This window comes from Vitis riparia, chromosome 16 (assembly GCF_004353265.1).
Source record: "Vitis riparia cultivar Riparia Gloire de Montpellier isolate 1030 chromosome 16, EGFV_Vit.rip_1.0, whole genome shotgun sequence".
NCBI classification, from domain to species: Eukaryota; Viridiplantae; Streptophyta; class Magnoliopsida; order Vitales; family Vitaceae; genus Vitis; species Vitis riparia.
In genome coordinates, this window is record NC_048446.1 from 23,029,932 (window position 1) to 23,050,213 (window position 20,282).

A 20,282-nucleotide genomic window follows, 5' to 3' on the forward strand; every position below is an offset into this window, starting at 1 on the left:
ATACATAGCGACCCATATCATACTGGCCCCTCATCCATTGTTTCCATGCTTGGATAAACTACTTAAATTCCAATTTTCATGATCTCAATTATTCCGAATCAAATATTTGAATTATTTTAGTTTATGGTAAGATTTAGGCAATCAAAGTACAAAGAAATGGAATCGAAAATAAAAAAGTGTTTTCTAAAATTGTTTTTAAAAAACAGTTTTTTATAAAATTTGATTTATTGGAATTGAAGTGTGGAAAGGGAATCTCCAAGTGCAGCCGAGAAAAAATGACAATGTATCGTACGATAAGGGATCCCAGAGTCAATGATCTGATCTTTTGGGAAGAAGGAAAGATTGAAAATTGGGGTGAGAAGCAATAATGGAAACAAAAAAACAAAGAAAACAAAAAAAAGGTCAAAGAAAAACCAAAAAAACAAAGTAGGAGTTTTGTTTTCAGAATTTAATTTTTGTTTCTTTAAATAAAAATCATGAATATTAAGGTAAGAAAATCATATGGGGAATTGGTGAATATAGAAATCGAAGAATTCGAGGATTGGGACTTATAAGAAGAGTGAGGGACAAACCATGGTCACCAAGACCGAGGGTGATTCCAATCCCATTCCTGGATCTCTTCTCTGGGTTTGAATCTGATTCTGATCTAGTGGGGAAGAAGAGAAATGGGGTTTGGGGAAGATGAAGAATCAGTGGTGGGGTTGCCCAACAAATCCATATTCAGATACAATTCCCCACTGGTTCAGGTCTGTTTGATTGGCTTGGTATGCTTCTGCTGTCCAGGCATGTTCAACGCCCTCTCTGGGATGGGGGGAGGTGGGCAGGTGGACGCCACCGCCGCCAATAACGCCAACACCGCCCTCTACACCACCTTCGCCATCTTCGGCGTCTTGGGTGGTGGCATCTACAACATCCTCGGCCCCCGCTTCACCCTCTTCGCCGGTTGCTCAACCTACATCCTCTACGCCGGTTCTTTCCTTTACTACAACCACTACCAGCACCAGGCCTTCGCCATTGTCGCCGGCGCCATCCTCGGAATCGGAGCAGGACTGCTCTGGGCGGGGCAGGGAGCTATCATGACGTCGTACCCCCCGCCGGGGAGGAAGGGTTCATACATATCGCTGTTCTGGAGCATCTTCAATATGGGAGGCGTCGTCGGCGGGCTCATCCCCTTCATTCTGAACTACAACCGGAGCGAGGCTGCGTCCGTGAACGACGGTACTTACATTGGGTTCATGTGCTTCATGTTTGCCGGCACCGTCCTCACGCTGGCGATCCTGCACCCGAGCCGCGTGGTTCGGGACGACGGCAGCCACTGTACCAACATCAAGTACTCCGATGTGTCGACGGAGGCCGTCGAGATTCTGAAGCTGTTCCGGAATTGGAAGATGCTGCTGATGGTCCCGGCGGCATGGGCCAGCAACTTCTTCTACACCTACCAGTTCAATCATGTGAACGCTTTTCTCTTCAATCTGAGGACCAGAGGCTTCAACAATGTGTTCTACTGGGGAGCCCAGATGGTGGGCTCTGTGGGGATTGGGTATATCCTGGATTTCAGTTTCCAGAGCAGGAAGAAGAGGGGTTTTGTGGGGATTGGGGTTGTTGGTCTGCTTGCAACTGCAATTTGGGCTGGTGGCCTTGCCAACCATCTCCACTATGACCGGACTCTGACCCACAAACTGGACTTCAAGGACTCTGGGTCTGAATATGCAGGTCCATTTGTGTTGTATTTTAGCTATGGATTGCTGGATGCCATGTTCCAGAGCTTGGTTTACTGGGTGATTGGAGCCCTGGCTGACGATTCAGAGACCCTTAGCAGGTATGGTTTACTGTTTTTGTCATATACCACATAGGATAGTGGAAAGACAGTAGACGCAAATATTGTATCAGAGATACTCGGATCTCAGTGTGCCGAGGTTGTCTCTATTTAGCCCCGCAATCCCTTGCGTTGTTGTCTATCGATTTGGCCTTCCAGTCCTGTAGGACATAACAAGGATGTTGTGTCGACATGAGCATTGGGGGTGATGTCCTCATAAGCATGGGGTGGTTGTGATATCCTAGATGAATCGGGGAAAAAGTTCGTATCACCATATATTTATGGGTTTATATTATTATTATAGACTCGTTTTAAAGTTGTGAGGGAGCAGCCAGATCGGGTCATTACAGTTTTTCAAGGATTTCATGTTACTGTGCTCTGTTCTTGGTGTGTGGTACTGATACTTACTGTGTCTTTATTGCAGATACACTGGGTTCTACAAAGGGGTTCAGAGTGCAGGGGGAGCAGTTGCTTGGCAAATTGATGCACATAATGTCAAAAGGCTGTCCCAGCTGATTGTGAATTGGGTGCTCACCTCAGTAAGTTACCCATTGTTGGCAATTCTTGTCATGTTGGCTGTAAAGGATGAAAAGAAAGTTGAAACCAAGGAGGATGATGATGCGTTCGCATCTGCAAAAGCTTCCACTGCAGAAGAAATAACTGGGGGGGAACTCAGCAAGCCAGCCTAAACCATCTTTTGGGATCATTGCACTGCCTTTTCTCCCTCTTTCGTTGGTGTTCTTTGTTTTACTCGGTGGCATATAATCTTTGGATGTTAAGAGTTTTTAATTTCAGTGTAAATGATACTTCTACGAAAAGGTGTCATGAATTTGATCAAATGTTATAAAGTTTTATGTTCTGTGTAGGATCTTCTTATCTTGGTTTCCTGACACCTCCTACCCATTTGCCTAATTATGTTTTTGCCATGTCTATTACCTGTGATGCCAATTCAGCATAATCCAACTAAAAATTGCAAATTAGACTTATTAAACTGATTCCATACCTGCCGACAACGAATTTATGCAAGGGTTTTTAACACGATGGTGGGATTCTTCTCTTTATTGTCCCATCTGACTAGTTCAATAAGAACAGCCCTGGTTGTAGAATTGAATTGTAAGAGATCTTCATCCTCTACCCATGACAGAAGGCATTGCTTGCCTTTGAAGCTCATTTCCAACATTCTTGAATCCATTGCCTGGAAAGTCGGGGACATTCTTTTAGACCTTGATTATAAGATTTACAGGCATGTACATACAGCCAAGGGCACTGCAAAGTTTTAAGAGCCACCTAGGAAGGACACCGATTAGCAGGGTCTATCCATTATCATTCTTCCTAATCATATTAAGTAAAGCTGGATCAACTCTACCTGTCAGCATTCCAAAAGGAGATGATTAAACCTCTTTGGTTGGCTACTTTTAGCTTATTATTTTGGTAATAGCACAGGAGTGGAGTTCCACCTGTACTGCCATATTGTAATGCCTCTTGTTTTTAGCTCAGGACTCGGTTCCATTATGTTCATCCGAGAAGGGTGCCTTTACCACTGCAATTGAGATGGAAACAGTATGCCTCTACTCCCCAGCTAACTTGCAAGTTTCCCCTGTTTTGGGTCTCAGTTTAGGTGATTGGGGAAGATGAGCTTTTCATGTTTCCTTCAAATCCTCTGTTTCTGCTTGTCCAAGGCCACACATTATGTTCTCTCTTGGGTCTTGCACGTCTAGCTTCACCTTGAATGTTATCATACGGTTGACAAATAATGACCCAACTATGATTTGAATGACCCAACTATGAGGAATGATAGTTAACAACAGCCATTCCCAATGCTTCCATGATTCATTTCAATCTAAGTAGATGCAGAAAATGGTTTTGTTGCATACTAATCCTCTATATGTATTGTGAGAAAGGCTTGTAGATTGTAGACAAACTCTAATATTTTACAAATTTGAGCAACTATTTCTTTGGCATTATCCTTTTTAACTTCCTGTATATTGATTCTAACTTCTGAAATACTATGTCCAGGAGGCCCCTTGGTATCAACTTAATTGAATTGGTCCTCCTACAATGTCATCATGGAAGGCCCTGAACCCTACTTTGCAGCTGATCCATCAGCCTCTGGTTTGAGAACTGCTTAAAAACATCATCCTGAGCTTTTGAACTAATGGTATAAAAGTGGCTACAAATTTGATTCAGGTCAATTTCAGGTTGTATGAATAAGATTGATTGCTCAACTGATGCAGGTTTTGTAATATGATGATCAGTTTCAATGGTACAAAGGCATAAAATAATCAATCCTCAAGATCACAAGCCAACTCTTTTCCTCATTTTTGTTTTTCTTTTCAGATACAACAAGATCAACTCAAACTGTCTTCACATGGTGGCAATGGGTGCATTATTTTTATCTTCTGAGCTTGGAGGACGAGCAACATCTACTTGCTTTATTTCACCACCCTTTGTTTTTCCTACTGGCTCTTCTTCAACCTTCTGCTCCTTCTTTACAGCCTCTGTCGCGACTTCACCAGCCCCAGCCTCAGCTTTGGCATTCTCCTCTTTGTGCTCTGGTTCAGCAGTTTCAACCTTCTTCTCTTCCACTGGCTTGTCGACAGTGGCATCATCCACCAGTTCGGAAACAAGCACTTCTGCCTCCACAGCCTTTGTTTCAATGGTGGGTGCCTCCTGGTTTGGTTTTGGCTCTGAAAGATCCACCAAAGGCTCTTCCTCCCGAATCTCACCTCCATTGTTCTTCTCCTCCTGCAATATCATATCAAGTCAAACATCAGACAGTAAGCTGAAATCCCCTGGAACCTAAGAAATGCGTGGTGAAAAATAGAGAAATATGTACTTGTACAACATGGGTTGGCTCGCCATTAGCCTTGTCAGGGCTGCTTGGGGCCTCGCTTGGGAGAGACTGGGGAGGGGCGTCCATGTCCTTGGGTTTGCTCGCACAGCCTCCCATGATGAAGAAGTGGTTTGGGCGAAGGGGGCGAGTCTTGGGGTCTCTGCAGAACTGGATGGCAAGAGTAGCTTTGAGGCTGGAGTGTGGGGAAGGGAAGAGGGGGATGGAGGATGATATAGAGATGTTGGGGTGCCTAGGATGAAGGAGAAACACAGGTTTTTTAGGCTGCCAGATGAGTCATGGGCACAAATAGCCTTCTCCCACCGCCTTTCATGGTGATATTGGTATAACCGTTATGACAGTTATAGCCCGTCTTTGCTGAATTTTTTATAAGATTAGAAACGTTTTCTACTATTTCAAAACATCTCTTTAGGAAATTAGATGCTTGGGAAGGAGAAACCTTTTTTTTTTTTTGTTAATTTATATGGAAACATTGAGAAACTTTTCTTGTCTAAAACGTGTTTTTTAAAAAAAAAAAAAAAAAAGTTGAATAAAAACTTGTAATATTTATCAACGAAACATTTGGGTGATTCTCCTAAAAATGTTTTTAAAAAAGGAATACTATTAAACGCACTTTTAAAAATCTACTAATGATTTTACGAGAATTAAAAGTGTTTTTTAATGCATAGAAAAAGGTTTATCATAGAAAGGTAAAAATGAGTTAAAAGTAGTTATAAAATATGAATCTTTTAAAAATAATTCAAAATTCATACACTTATAATTTTAAAGTAGTACCTATATTGTTAAGAAGTAGTACCTGGTTGTAGGTGGTACTTTTGATTATAAAGTGTACGAAGTATTAATTATTTTTAAATAACAGTTTGAAATTTGTATTTTATAAATTTAAGTTCTATTTGATGGTTTTTTTTTCATATGAGTATGTACTAAAAATAAAAAAAATATTTCATTTTTTATTTTATTATGAAGTCATTAAATTAAAAGAAAAATAAAATGCAATGTATTAATATTTCTAATTTTGTTACTCAATATAATTACAACACGTTAAATGTTCGAGAAGATATATTTAAAAGCGAAATGAGGGAACTATTTATTTGTTAACTCATATAAAAAGGTAAAATATTTGACTTTTTCTATTTGGATAAAATAACACATCAAAATGGACTAAAATAATTAAAGTGAAGTTGTTATCGAATGAATTTAATTTAGTTATATTAATTGATATTAATATGCTACTTTTAACTAAACATAAAAAGTCAAATATTTTAATTTTTTTATTCAACAAAAAACAAACCCACCATGGAAATCTTATTCTTCCGACATTAACTCCATTTCAATAATTATATATTTTGCTATTCTATTGTCTTAAAATTATTCATTTTCCACATATTATTTTTATATTTATAATCTTATAAATTTCTACAAGTATTTTAGAGTTTTCAAAATGCCTATTTGATTGATTTGCATATATTAACACCATCTCAAACATTATTGAGTGAACTTGTTTTATAGAAATTATGACTCGGTTTGGTAGTGTGATTTTAAAATAGTTTTTTATTTTTAAAAATAAAAAAATATTTTTAAAAATTTCTAATATTATTTAATTATTATTGGAAATAATTTTTTAAAATAAATTAAAATAAAGAATGACTTTTAGAAAATAAGAAAAAATTAGTTTTAAAAATAAAAAGAAAACATAAAAATAATTTTTAAAAACAAATATAAAAAACAGTAGTCTAGAAGGCTCCGCGTCCGACGATGAAGTCAAGAATGATTGGCAATATTCTTGGTTTCGCCGCATGGTAACGTTTTCTATATTTTGTAAACGAAGGGGGGAAAAGGTGAGATTGGACGGCTGGGATTAACTCACACAAGATCAACGGCATCTGTACATATAATAGAACTACCAGAAGCTTCCAGGAATTTCTTTGTATTTTCTGCGTTGGAAGAGGTGAAACCAAAGGGAAAAGGCGGTCTCTCAGAACCATCAAACACCATCATCATCACCACGATGATGATGGAATTCAACAGATCTAGATTATTGTCATCGTTCGTCGTCATTCTTATCGTGTTCGCCATCTGCTTTCCTCCGACCGTCACATCGTCCGTCATCCGACTGCCCAGCGACGCCGTTAACGGCGAATCTGATGGAGGTCTCTGCGGTGGATCGGAGGTCGCGGCATCATGCCCTGTGAAATGCTTTAGGCCGGATCCGGTGTGCGGCGTCGACGGGGTCACCTACTGGTGCGGCTGCACCGAAGCCCGCTGCGCTGGCACGGCCGTCGCGCATTTTGGGATTTGTGAGGTTGGTAATGGCAGCGCCGGCCAGGCTCTTCTATTGGTTCATATTGTCTGGCTTATGGTGCTCGGATTCTCCGTCTTGTTCGGCCTGTTCTAGGGTTTCTTCTCCGTGTTCCTCGGCTTTGTTCATTCTTGTGTGGATGTAAGAGATCAATTTACGGTTTTTTTTTTTTGTTTTGTTTTTAATTTCTTTGTATTCATTCATTATGATTGATTGTATGTACACGATTATTCTTTTGTTGAAACTTGAAACCCTTGAAATTATAATCTTTTGTTGTACATGTCCAATATTCCACAATATTTTCTCGAGATTCATTATTATGAACAGAATGTCGTAGATTTAGCTTTTGTGATTCCCACTTTCAAGCAAATATAGGTTTCCATATATTAGTCTTTGGCAATGAGAAATTAATGAATGAATACTCGTCCTAAACGTACTATTTTCCTAATTCGATTCACTTTGAATGCTTATAGCCTATAGGTTGTGAAAGCTTTCAATTCCCTATACACCAGCCCTATTCATTTGCCTAATTGTTTGCAATTGCGGTTTCTAATTTTCTGTAGATTGATTGAATGATTCACTACTGCATTTTAGGCCCTTCATCCATGGACCATGCTACTTTATGCAAATTCAAATCTTCATTTGATGTTTATTTGCCGTGGTCTGTGCTTCTATGTCCCCAATTCTCCAACCAATAAGACAGTGCCTTCCATATGTTTTTCTTTTCTGGTTTTAGTCTCTTGTGCTGATTAAGTTCAACGAGTTTCAGATCATTTTTGTGAAGAATCTTGCCTCCTTTATTTTTAAGGTGTTGTCCTGACGAAGCTTTAGTTTTCAGGTAACTTGGTCCAATTTTGGATGTTAGTTCGCTTAGGATATGCCATATCCAATGGATTGCTTGAGGAGTAAGCCATCCTCTTGGTGGGGGAGCAATCTAAGGGAAAAGGAAAGATATAGGAATGGGCTTTCTAGTTGGAAATACAATATTTTGAGAAAACCTAAGAATGCCTGATTGATTAACCTTTTTATGTCTGATTAAGTTTTTCTGCCTTTGATTTTACCCAGCTTTGGTTCTTTCCTTGGTGAAATATATAGTGTGATTAGTTTTCATGGCTGAGTTAGCCATCCTCTTGGTGGGGAGCAATCTAAATGATAAAGGAAAGAAACAGGAATCGGCTTTCTAGTTGGAAATTCGATATTTTGAGTTTTCAGATTGGGATGAAAAAATAGAATTGTTGGAGGAGGAATCTGCTTTTGATCATTGATGACTTGGGCATTAGGAAAAGTGGTAAGCATTGCATTCGGGGTTACCTTACTTTAATTAGGATGTAGCACTGTGCCTAACCCTAACTCCTTCGCATCTTCAAAGGGTTTGTGTGCTTGTGGTAAGCATTGCATTCGGGGTTACCTTACTTTAATTAGGATGATAGAACTGTGCCTAACCCTAACTCCTTCGCATCTTCAAAGGGTTTGTGTGCTTGTTGGTTTAGAGCAGACTAGATGTAAACTCAAATCTCAATTGACCAAAAAAGACTTATAAATCTTACATGCAGAGAATGGGTTTGCAAGAGGCCACCATTACAAGAGATCATTAGGCCCCTGATTGCAGTGCAAATTACAACATTAATCTCCCTTGAAACATAAAATGGGACTTCACTTGAAAAGAGAGCAGGGATTTCCACTGCACAGACCAGTGGTGCTGCTGTAGGGGAACAAGGAGATGGGTCGACAAGGCGGCAACTGAGGTACTGGTCTATCCATGGCCAAAAATCCCACCACTTCCTCCATAGAAGGTCGTCCCTTGGTCTCATTTAATGTACAGAGCAACCCAATCTCCAATACTAGAATGGCTTGTTCCAAGTTGATCACTGAGCCCATCCTCCTATCCACCACCCTCACCCTCTCATCCTTTTCATGCATTCTCCACGCAAAATCTAACAAATCCTTCTGCTCATCACCTGCCTCTGGCTCCATTCTCCTCCTCCCAGCAACCACTTCCAATGCAAAGACCCCGAAATCAAACACATCAGCTTTCTGGCTCACTGCTGCTTCAAATCTCTTGGAGTCTGATGCAGAGAGTACCAATCCAAAATCACCTAGCATGGCTCGAAAACTAATGTCAAGGAATACGCTGCTTGTCTTCATGTTCTTGTGAGCTAGTTGTTTAGAGTGGATGAAACTTAGCCCGTCTGCAACATCTTTTACCACCTTGAATCGCCTGGTCCAAGGAAGAACACCAGCTCCGAATAGCCACTTGTCAAGGCTTCCATTGGGAAGATAGTCATACACAACCATAGTTTCTCTGTTATCTTTACACCATCCTCTGATTGGGACCAAGTTTGGGTGACGAACCCGGCTCACAGCTCCAATTTCCTTCATGATTCTCCGTCTATCCAATCCCTGTGAGCTCAAAAACTGAGCTGAGAATCGCTTCACAGCCACGTGGGAACCATTCAGAAGCGTTCCTTTATAGAAAGTGCCTCTCGAGTCACTACCCAGCTCTTGCGAGTCACTAAAACACCGAGTCGCTGAGGAAATCTCAGAAATGGTGAAGCGGCGAGGCTTGTTAGGTGGCTGTGGTCGCTGCTTTTTCTCAGAGAGCAATACCGCGGATGGTTCTTTGTGTCTGCGTTTACCGTTGTAGTAGAGATTGAGCAGAACAGCTAGACCCAGAACAACCACAGCTAGGAAGATCAGGAAACTACTTGGAGCCTTTGTCTTAGAGCTATTGGTACTCTGACCACCGTTAACGATGACCTTACTCTCACACGTTTCAGTTGAAGGGACTAGAAGAGAAGCTTGACTGGTTGATGTGAAATTCCAGGAGAGTATGTTGTGAATTTGGGTGTGGTTACCCGTAGAAGCAGAGAACCCCACAAACATATACTCTTTCAGATAAGGTGAGATATCCAGGGGCCCTGAGAAGATGGGTTGTGATGGATAACCACTGTTGTCTGATCCTAGCCGGAGGTCCATCCATCTATGGAGGCCATCGTAGCTAATCCAAGCCCGGTGCATTGAACTGTCTTTGAGAGAGACAATTCTGGTTGTGGTGGAAACAATGGTACCCAGATTAATGCCCACATGGTTGTCGTTGGGGTCTCCAAACTCTGGATTCTTGTGTGTATCAAACTCGATCGCAACAGATTTGTAGTCATCGTCACAGGCATCGTTGAGCATGGCCAGCCACGGGCCCGGTCTTCCCACAGTGAACTCATCCGGGACAATGATGAAGGCAAAGCCACTGCTACCCAGACCACTACTAGAATTTGATGTCCCTTTACCATAACTGTTGTTGAACTGGAAAGAAAAGGTGGTCTGGAATGAAGCTGGGGTTTGGGTGGGAGGATCAAAGAGGCGGATGGGAGCGGAGTAGATGGCTCGCCCTGCTTGGTGTCTAAGATCAACAGCTTGCGAAGCATCTGGGATTTGGAGTGAGGCCTTATCATCAGAGAACTTCGCACTGCCTAGAAGCTTGACATCCTGGTACACACTGGGATTGCTTGAACTGAAATCTGGAAAAGAGAGATGCTTAGACACGTTAACAAGAGGTCCGGAATTGAGCCTCTTGTCATTATGGGAGCTCACCAGAACCGGGTATTCCAATAAGCATAGGAGACAGGATGAACAGAGCATCATCAGCCATAGGAGGCAGTTGCAAGAACCCATTACAGTTACAGGATGATAGAAGAAGAGCAGAGGAAGAGCTGATTGTCCAAATGTCTGCTAATCTAATTGGGGGGTGGCCAGTGGTGTTAGGGAGCTTCTAAAGCAAGGCGTGGCAAAATGCAAACCACTACTTCTGAGTTTGTCCCCGTTCAACTAACAAACAAAATACCACTTGCTTAAGATAAACACACCGACGGTACCTGACCTGGGACTGAAGGAGTGCATCATCAAGAACATGTCCTCTCCCCCTTTACGCTCGTTGCCTTGGTCATCTGGTATTTTTCTTCACACGGATTATCATCTCTCTCTTCTTTATTGATGGTGAACCGAAACCGAAAGGGACTTGATTTGAGTCTTCTTGTCATGATTTTGCCTTGCATTATTGCAGCATGTTGAGGAAGGACAAAAATAATGGAGGCCTGATTATGAAAGGTTACTTTAGTGCATCTGACCACATGGGCTTCCAAAATAATGCTTAATTTAGTGCATCTCCAACCAACACATGGATAATTGTTTTAAATATAAATATAAAATTATGTTGTTTTATTTAAAATATTTAATTTAATTTTTTTAAAAAGTAAATGGTTTTTACTAAAATTTATATATATAATTAGTTGTTTGATTTGAAGTATTAAACATTCTTTTTAAAAATAAATTTATTATATTATTTTCATTTTATATTTATTAAAAATATGTAAACTATTAATAAACTTATATGATTATTTAAAAAAATAATATATGAAATAAATAATTGGTATTTTTAATTTGATATAAAAATATTTTTGTTTAATTTATTAAAACAATTGGCATTATATTTAATATAAATTATAATTAGTTAAATTAAATATAATAAATTCTATTTATTTAAACAAATCGTATTTGCAAAAAATCAAATAATATAAATTATTATATTAATTAATTATTTTTTATATACTCTAAAAAACAACAGATTGGAACCTTTTTGCAGCCAAATGGCGCTATCGGCACTATCAAATTGGTCACGGGGATTTCAGTACAGTCAATCATTTGAAGAACAACATCAATGACACAAAATTGTAAAACCCAGTTTCAGACAAGTTTATAAAAAAGAAAAAATCAACCATGAGGATAAATAGAAAAGAACTACCAAGTTCCCATCATGAAAGAAAATAATCCCAAAACCTAAGAATCATGGTGCAAATACTTGAGACATCACTCCTCCTCAGCCATTGTTCCCTTCTCGCTGACGTAGATACCATCAAGGAATTTCCGGATGTCTTTTTTCTTAACATGGCATTTCTGTCCCAACAAATATGTACAAGGGAGTATCAGCAGAGGCATGGAATGCAAAGCAGGCGTTTCACTATATACATAGACAGGGAGTGTGAGAGAGATGAGAGAGGTACCTGGTTAATGAGGGCAGCTGATCGGGACACTAGTTCAATATCATTTCCATCCAATACCAGTTCATCTTTTACCTTCTCAGACCGAACAACAGAAACCCCGTCCAGCATATCCACTTTTCTGACCTGAACCAACCCACAAAGCGCATAATATGTTAAAAGCCTGGTATTCAAGCTCAGATGGAAGCTTGAGCCAAGAATGTGACAATCACATTCAACACCAGTCATTCTCCCATGTTGATGAACAATTCAATTAGAAATCATGACAAGAAAAAGGATGAATCATGTCAGTAATATCTTCATGTTTTATTTTATTTTTCCAACAATGTTTGAATCTTCATGTTTCTTATCCATTAACTAATGTATGCACATGTTTGACCATTGCTATACATGCCAGTATGACTCAACTGAGTTGTATCCACCCCGGCCAAAACCTGTTACAATGCCTATATGTGAGTTTGACTCGGAGATGGTCTGGTGGTCCCGGGAAAAAGTTGAAGATGACTCAAACTCAAGGGAGGAAAATGCTATATCTCTCATAGTCTGTTGTCATTTTTATAACTAATTAAATTTAACATGAAATTATTTAAAAAAAAGAATTTTTAATATTAAAACTGATCAAATATACTTTTATGATTATTTAAATAATATTAAACTTAAAATTTTATTTTACTACTTTCTTTAGTATATTTAATTGTAAATATTTTGCTTATCATTCAATACTGAGACCGATGTGCCTTTGGACCTCCTGAATCAATGATCGATACCGTGACTTTGAGCCATGACATGATACCAACATTTGACCAAATTTGTTAAAAATTACAACTGATTCAATATCAATAAATGAACTTGCTCAACATATACAGATCTCAATTTCCAGAAGCATGGACATTGGCCTGAAAGCGAAAGGAAGGTTATTGACAGGCATATGACTAGAGACTTGCCTAACAGCATTGTGAACTCTAGCCTGCACCCATCTCTCTTTCTTTTTCCATTTGGATGCACAAGAAACCCTATATTTTCTTAGACTTTGATCAAAATGATTTGTGTTATTTTTTGGTCAATCACTAAATTATGCAAGATGGATTATGGATTGATTAATAAAAACATTCTTGGGTTAATATGGGTTTGATTGGTTACTGAATAATCAATCCTAGCCAGCTTACTGTTCGCACATTCGAACTTATGAAAACCACTACATCATCTTTTGAATCCTACACTCAAACACCAACATGGATCAAACCCAGATCTAAAAGACCAACAGGGAAGTACAGCTCCACCTGAAATAGAGAATGGGAATGGAAAATCAATCCCATTCTCATTCAATATTGTGTTTGGATTGTTTTTTAGAATGGGAATAGTGGAAATTAAATCCCACTCTTAGGATTATGATTCCTCCCTTCTACATGGTATTATGATTGACCTGCCTCCCCATCTTATTTCCATTCTTACTCCCACATACCAAACGCACCCTAATGCCACTGCCAGGGATTCAAATGTCTAATGATATTACAGCTAGTTCATTCCCAACGTAGAAGTTCAAGTAGGTACAAAATTTTGGGAAAAGAAAAATTGAATTAGGCCTCTGTTTGAATCACCTATAAGTACAACTACATTGTGATTTGAGTTCATCTCATTGTTGCAGAACAATTAGACCAGAAAATTGAACAAATCTGAGCTATAATGGATAACTACAAGAATAGAATTAGTGGATCATAGTCATTCTACAGACTTCAAGTTCACATGCTCCCATAATTGTCCTCATTTGAAGAATTGTTGCTTGTGCATTTGGGGTATTCATATTTAGTTGCAAAGTATTAGAAATAAGGCTTCAAATACCAATGGAAGACCCTAGAATTAGAGAAAAAAACCATTGCAGTTGATAGATTTGGTAGGATCAGGGAAAAGAGTGAGGGCAGGGAAAGGGGAGGTACCTTCTTCTCACCGAGAAAGTTACGGATCTCGATGCTCTTGTTGGAGTTGGTGATGGAGGCGTTGATGGGGAAATGAGCGTAGACAAAACGCATCTTGTAGCGATACCCCTTGGTAACGCCGGTGATTAGGTTCTCGACGTGGCTGAGGGCGGTACGGATGGCGGCGGTGGTCTTGCGAGAGCCGAACCAGGCGTCGATCTTGAGCTTGCGATTGCCGGACTCGTCCTTGATGAGCTGGAAATCAAGGTTCAGATGCTTGAAGTTGCGGCTGAGCTTGCCTCTTGGGCCCTCCACCTCAATGATCTTCGCCTTCACTTTGATCTTCACACCTTCAGGTATGTCCATCGTCTCAGACGACAATATGGTCTTCATCTTTCTCCACTCTCTGCAACCACACCGCACAACAATGGCGGCCCAGGCGAGGAGATTGAGCGGAGAAGAGACGAAGCTAAACCCTCCTTTTCTCTTTTATTTTCAATTTCCCAAACCCTAACCCACTCCCTCGGAAAGAGGACGATACCAATTGGGCCTCGCTGAACAGGCCCAATCCAATGTATGGCCTGTTTAGACGATCCAAGATTAAGGGCTGGACCTAGGTTGGGTTGGGACGGGTTTGCAGAGAACCCCAAAATCAAGCCCAATCCATGCATTTAATTGATAAACCAACATGAAAAACATGCATAACAAACTCATAGTCTTAAAGGTAATTGCATGAATAATAAAAAATCCCCTAATACTCGTATCAAAAACTCTAAAAAAAAAAAATTAAATAAAAAATAAATAAAAAAAAAAAAGAAAAAAAAGAAAAAGAAAAAGAAAAACAGGTCTTCAATGTCTTCAATGTTGCCCATCTTCAGCTTCTCCATGGCTGCTGTTGTGTTTTCATGGGTTAACCCTAACAAGAGCAAACCACAATTCGGACCCAACCCGAAAGGACCATACTTGAATTCGAGTTCTTCTCCCAAGTGAATTGTTATTTACTATCAACTTCCATTCCCTCGTAAACACGTAGAGATGACAACTTTCCTTCATCTTCCATTTCTTGAAGGTTACTGTAGTTTCTTCCAGAGATGGTTGTATTAGCTTTACTTGCATTCCTTCCACCACCCTCATCTTTTCCTCTTCACTCAAGAACTCCCTTCGGATTTGGTTCAAGGGCATGGATAATCTGTTTTCACCTTCGTTTATATCAGTCTTAAATAACTGCTTCTCTAGAACCAGAATCGGACGGGTTCCATTCATCTCTCTTATGCGAACTTTGAAATCTTCCGGAAGCTCTGGAGGAGGTTCTTCACCTTCATCCATCTCCACCCTCGGAAGATCAAGGCCAACTCCAATATTCTGCTCCATCCTGAGATTCCACTGATTTTCCAAGTCATCGTGTAAATGTTCTATAATACCATTCACAAAAATTTTCATCGGTCTCCAAGGATCTTCTTCTTCCTCTATGCTTGGTTTCTCAGGTTCCTCTTCCACAGGCCTCTCGTCTTCCTTGTATGTCTCAGATACTTGGTCTTCTTCATCTTCAATGTAAGTTTTCATCTGTCTCCAAGGCTCTTCTTCTTCCTCTATGCTCATTTTCTCAGGTACTCGGTCTTCTCCATTCCTTTCTTCAATCACCAACGTTCCGTTCCTTGATCTTTTCCTCTTTCTGGGTTCTTCTTCCAGAAAAGGCCTCTTGAGAGTTTTCTCTCTCATTGAGCGCTTTCTCTTGCATTTAAAGCACTCCATGCGCTCTGGATGCTCCCCCTCCATATCTTCACAAGAGCAGAGAACCAAACAAATTATTTTTGTGAAGCTTTTTCTCCCCTTTCACTTAGACTTCTGTATTTAACCTAAGCAATTAGAAACCTTTCTCGACAGAAATTAGAAACCTTTCCCAACACAAATTAGAAATTAGAAACCTTCCCTTCTACTAGTTGTCCTAGATATCAAAATCTTACGTGGAAGTGTTTTAAGGAGCTGCATTCGAGTTAAATTAAACTTTCAAAAATATTTAAATTATTTTTAATTACTTTTTAAAATATAACTAAAGAAGAATCATCACTTGAGACGGGATAGATATAAGAAATTCTCTTATCCTATTTTTTGAGATGGTCCTAAACCCTCGCATTATCATCTTTAAATAGGTTTATGCATGAATTTATTATTATTTTTAATTAATAAATAGGGGTTTAATTTAGAGTTGAAAAAATCCTCCATAGAAGTGCTTTAAGGAAGTACATTCGAGTTAAACTAAACTACTAAACTATAATAATAATAATAATAATAATAATAATAATAAACTAACTTACTAAAAATAGGACTGATCAAATTTTTATTGGAAAAACCCAAAAGAAGAAAGCCTAAAAACAACATGGATCCATTTCTTGTTTGTGAATATATAGATGTAGTCATTGTTTTTCTTCCTTTTGTTGATGATTTTATGAGTGTGTTAGTGTTTTTTCTTTTTCTTTTTTCCTTTTTCTTTTTATGTTTGATTTCTCAATGGAATTTACAATTTAGGTGGATTTAACTTCATTTAACAAAGGTTAAATTATTGTGATTACGAAGAGTTAAGAATTTAATATTTATAAGTTGAATTAACAAAAATAATAAATGGTAATATTGATATATTTTTCATCTTTAAATGATAAATTGAATATAAGTAATTTATTTAATAATATAAAAGTTTAAAAAGGTAAAATTTAATTGAGGGGAATTATAAGCTCAAATACGTGGATTTTAGGGATATGAAAATATGAAATAAATTATTTAGGGATATTAATGGACTTCAACATTTTTATTCCTTTTCGACTTCAACATTTTTATTCCTTTTCTCAAACTAGTTAAAAATATTAAAAAATAACTTTTTGCAGTTGAAAAACGGTGTCTGTCGTAGACTTGTATTATACTCCAAAAAATTAAGATTGTAACATAAATTATTGGGTTTAGTCGCGTTATCAAAGGGTGAGATACCAAAAAAGAATCACTTGATACAAAAGGTATTTTTTCAATATTTATAGAAAATACACCACTAATCAAATAGTATCTGGTATGTAATTTTTTGTCTCATTATCTATATTTTGGTTTTATTTGTTTATACCATTACACTTGAATCCATTTATTTGTACCATTATTTAACGAATTAGATCTCATCATGCACATTTTGACGGTTTAAATGAACTACCGATGTTCAGGTGAAGGTCTGTCAAAGTTGGCCAATATCATTGGAACCGTTTGGTGATCAAGAAAACGATAGAAAAAAAATCACAGAAAGAGGAAGGTTGAAGATTCCGAACCCAATAACCCATTAGGGTGATCTTCTTTATTCCATTTTTATTAAGAGGAAAAAGGCAACAGAAATATAAAAGAGCAAGAACAACTTAAAAACACGGAAATAGACATCCTCCTAATATATATATTTATTTTTAATTTGAGACAAAATTTGATTAAATTTACTCATTTAGGTTAATAAACATGCACTTAGGGTGATTGGGTTGAACACATTAAATGACTTAAACCAATGATAAAATCAAGTTGAATTTCAGTTTTCTTATTAGTTTTCACTTTCCATACTTATCAAACATCTTATTTTATTCCAGTTGGACTCCTTTGAAAAGGAGACAAGAAGAAATATATATTTTGTTTTTACTTTATCATTAATTTAAAAACTTTAAAAATCGATATTTTAATTAGAGAAACTTGAAATGACTTTTAAATAAGGAAAACAAGATATAAGAGATTTCAACACCTTTTGAGTTGATCCACTCGAGAAGTACTAGAGAGTATGTGTGGACATGGACGATATAAGACTTATGGGAAGAAACATTAAAACTATGTACAATTATTTCATATTTAGTGGGTTTTTATTGTAGTTGAAAGATCCATAGTTTTTGCATCTATAAGTCTAATATAAATTCTTATAAGACTAAGGTAGTGTTTGTTTTTTGGCTGATATTTGGCTTTTTCTATTCAGCAAAAAAACAAACACCACCTATGTCGATAGAATTCAATTCACATAATCTAAAAATGATAATTAATTTAATTTAATCAATCTAAGATAGATTTAAAAGTTATTAATTTAAGATATTTTATTTAAGCTTAAAAATTATGAGCACGACTTTCTCATCCCTCCTTTTAAGTAATTCAATGAATCAAGAACATAGACTTGCAAATAAAGGAACCACTTTGATTATATTATGTTTCACAAATGAAGGTTCCTTTCTAATATCATATCCAAAAGGTAACTTTTTTTTTTAAGCTAAAAACAAGCAAAATAAAAGTATGTTTGGCCTTATGATTTAAAAATAGTTTTCTATTTTTTAAAAATAGAAAACTATTTTTAAAAATTCCTAATTGGTTGTTGTTCTCTAGAAATATTTTTAAAAAACAAAGTGAAATATAGAATAATTTTTAGAGAATAAGCCTGCATTGTTTTTCTCAATTTTTAAAAACAAAGGAAAAACATTGACCCATTTTGCCATATTTTTTAAAGCTTATTTTTAGAGACCGTTTCTTATTCTTTAATTTAAAAACTATTTTTCAAAACAAGTTTAAGAAAACAGGCTAGATGGGTCCTAAATAACTAGTTAATTTTATTCACCTTACCCAAGGTTTAAACTTAATATATCTTACTATTATTAATTTTATATTTCATCAAATACCTCTAATTTGTATTTTAGTTATTTATTTTTTCACTTATCTCCCATGTCTCCTAACTTGGAATATTTACCCAAAAATAAATAAAATAATTTGATTAAAATCCCATGAAATCTGAAGAAATTGGATGGAAAAAAAAAAAAAAAGGAAGACAAAAGAAAAATGAAATAGATATTGTTCAATGCAGAATACATACAAGAAACACAAGATGCACACACAAATATCAACTGATTTTTCCAACTTGGCCAAGAATTTATGAAGAAGAACATAAACTAAGAAAAGCATCTTGAATGAACTGATGAACCTGAGATGAGTTGAGAGCAATGTAGCAATACACCAACTCCTCCATTTCATTCCAGTCATGAACACCCACCTCCCTAATCATCTCCATTATTGATTCTCTCATATCTGAGAATGGATCCATGGAGTATTTCACTGCACACACACTGTCGGCAAAACCCCCACACACATCACCAGGCAAACTAGCTGAAAAGCTTATTCTGCTGCTCCAGTGCTTGTGCTCATTCCTCTTGATCTTCTGCATCTTCTTCATCAAGTCTCCCCTCACTTCTCCAGCTTCCTCTGCAACATCCATGGCTTCAAGGGGTGGGGTGTTGGGTGTTTTTAAATAAGAGGGTATGGCAATTAATTGGGTGAGGGTTGGACAAGAGGGCTGGGCATGTCTTGTGGGTCAGTGTGTGGGGCACAGGTGAAAAGATGGAAGTGAAAGTGAGATATCATATCCCACATCGGTGGGTTAGAGGAAACACCATATATGTAAGGTTACTTGATTAAAAGGATTAAACAAATGCAATGGGCTATATTTCTTAAAATTTTTTTTAATAAAAAACAAAAATGCTAAAATGAGGTTATATGTATAGTTTTCAATAAATGTAAATTATTTTTTCAAATACGGGAATTAAATAGAAAAAAAAAGGTTGGGTCGACAGCTACTCCTACTCTTATTATATATTAAAGAAAACTTGTGTGGGGGGTTTTTTGGCCCTATCAACCTAGCTTGAGATGGAGAATAAGATAAGGATAAAGAATAAATTTACAAATAAAAAACGGGGATGAAAAGTCTTTCTCGACTTTGTCTTGGTTGCATCATTGAATAAAATAGAACGGATCATTACAAATTATATCAAAGATAGTAGATTTATCCTTGATGTGAAATATAATGAGTTTAATGTTATAAAATGTCGACATTGGACCTGAAGTGCATGGTTGCGTGAAGGAAAGGATGATAGGGGAGACAAGAAACCATTAAAAATCAACCACTCACTGCATGCATGGAGCCAAGGCTACTTGTTCTTCTTGTGATGTTGGCGTGCCAAAGGAAAATCCATGTGAGGGGTAGTTAAAACTCATTTAAAGCTGCATGTGGCCACTTGCTCAGTGTTCAAGCTTTACATGAAGGAGCTCTATCCAGAGTCTTAAAAGCATTCCACCAAGTAAAATTCAGCTTCAACTTTTAAGACCATCCAACCAAATAGCTCTATCATTATTCTACGAAACTTGCACTCTATGGTATAAGAAGCTGTAAGATATCATTTTCAATGAGGTATGATATTTTTAAATATAATATCCAAAAGACATGACATCCGAATGTATCATATCTAATAACATATATTATATGATGTTATATTTTTATTTAGTTCACAAAATGAATAAAAATATAATATATTTT

General features: G+C 37.4%; 6 protein-coding genes across 6 annotated transcripts; 2 read left to right on the forward strand and 4 right to left on the reverse strand.

Annotated features, from left to right (window-relative positions):
• The first annotated feature begins 457 nt into the window (after positions 1-457).
• LOC117932926 (UNC93-like protein 1) lies at positions 458-2,690 on the forward strand. The gene is made up of 2 exons (XM_034854247.1): positions 458-1,819; positions 2,241-2,690. Exons 1-2 carry the CDS (start codon positions 666-668, stop codon positions 2,503-2,505), a joined length of 1,419 nt encoding a protein of 472 aa, XP_034710138.1. The 5' UTR covers positions 458-665; the 3' UTR covers positions 2,506-2,690.
• Positions 2,691-4,008: 1,318 nt separating this feature from the next.
• Positions 4,009-4,861, reverse strand: LOC117934141 (translation initiation factor IF-2-like). The gene is made up of 2 exons (XM_034855780.1): positions 4,653-4,861; positions 4,009-4,561 (listed from the first exon to the last, which is right to left on the reverse strand). Exons 1-2 carry the CDS (start codon positions 4,764-4,766, stop codon positions 4,181-4,183), a joined length of 495 nt encoding a protein of 164 aa, XP_034711671.1. The 5' UTR covers positions 4,767-4,861; the 3' UTR covers positions 4,009-4,180.
• A 1,591-nt stretch (positions 4,862-6,452) lies between these two features.
• LOC117933746 lies at positions 6,453-7,322 on the forward strand. Its single transcript, XM_034855264.1, has one exon. It carries the CDS (start codon positions 6,676-6,678, stop codon positions 7,060-7,062), a length of 387 nt encoding a protein of 128 aa, XP_034711155.1. The 5' UTR covers positions 6,453-6,675; the 3' UTR covers positions 7,063-7,322.
• Positions 7,323-8,463: 1,141 nt separating this feature from the next.
• LOC117933745 (L-type lectin-domain containing receptor kinase VIII.2-like) lies at positions 8,464-11,059 on the reverse strand. Its single transcript, XM_034855263.1, has one exon. It carries the CDS (start codon positions 10,633-10,635, stop codon positions 8,620-8,622), a length of 2,016 nt encoding a protein of 671 aa, XP_034711154.1. The 5' UTR covers positions 10,636-11,059; the 3' UTR covers positions 8,464-8,619.
• A 526-nt stretch (positions 11,060-11,585) lies between these two features.
• Positions 11,586-14,406, reverse strand: LOC117932883 (60S ribosomal protein L9). The gene is made up of 3 exons (XM_034854191.1): positions 13,952-14,406; positions 12,021-12,143; positions 11,586-11,913 (listed from the first exon to the last, which is right to left on the reverse strand). The coding sequence occupies exons 1-3, from the start codon at positions 14,321-14,323 to the stop codon at positions 11,827-11,829; spliced, it is 582 nt and encodes a 193-aa protein (XP_034710082.1). The 5' UTR covers positions 14,324-14,406; the 3' UTR covers positions 11,586-11,826.
• Positions 14,407-14,833: 427 nt separating this feature from the next.
• Positions 14,834-15,706, reverse strand: LOC117933438 (putative B3 domain-containing protein At3g24850). Its single transcript, XM_034854793.1, has one exon. It carries the CDS (start codon positions 15,704-15,706, stop codon positions 14,834-14,836), a length of 873 nt encoding a protein of 290 aa, XP_034710684.1.
• Between the last annotated feature and the right edge of the window lie 4,576 nt (positions 15,707-20,282).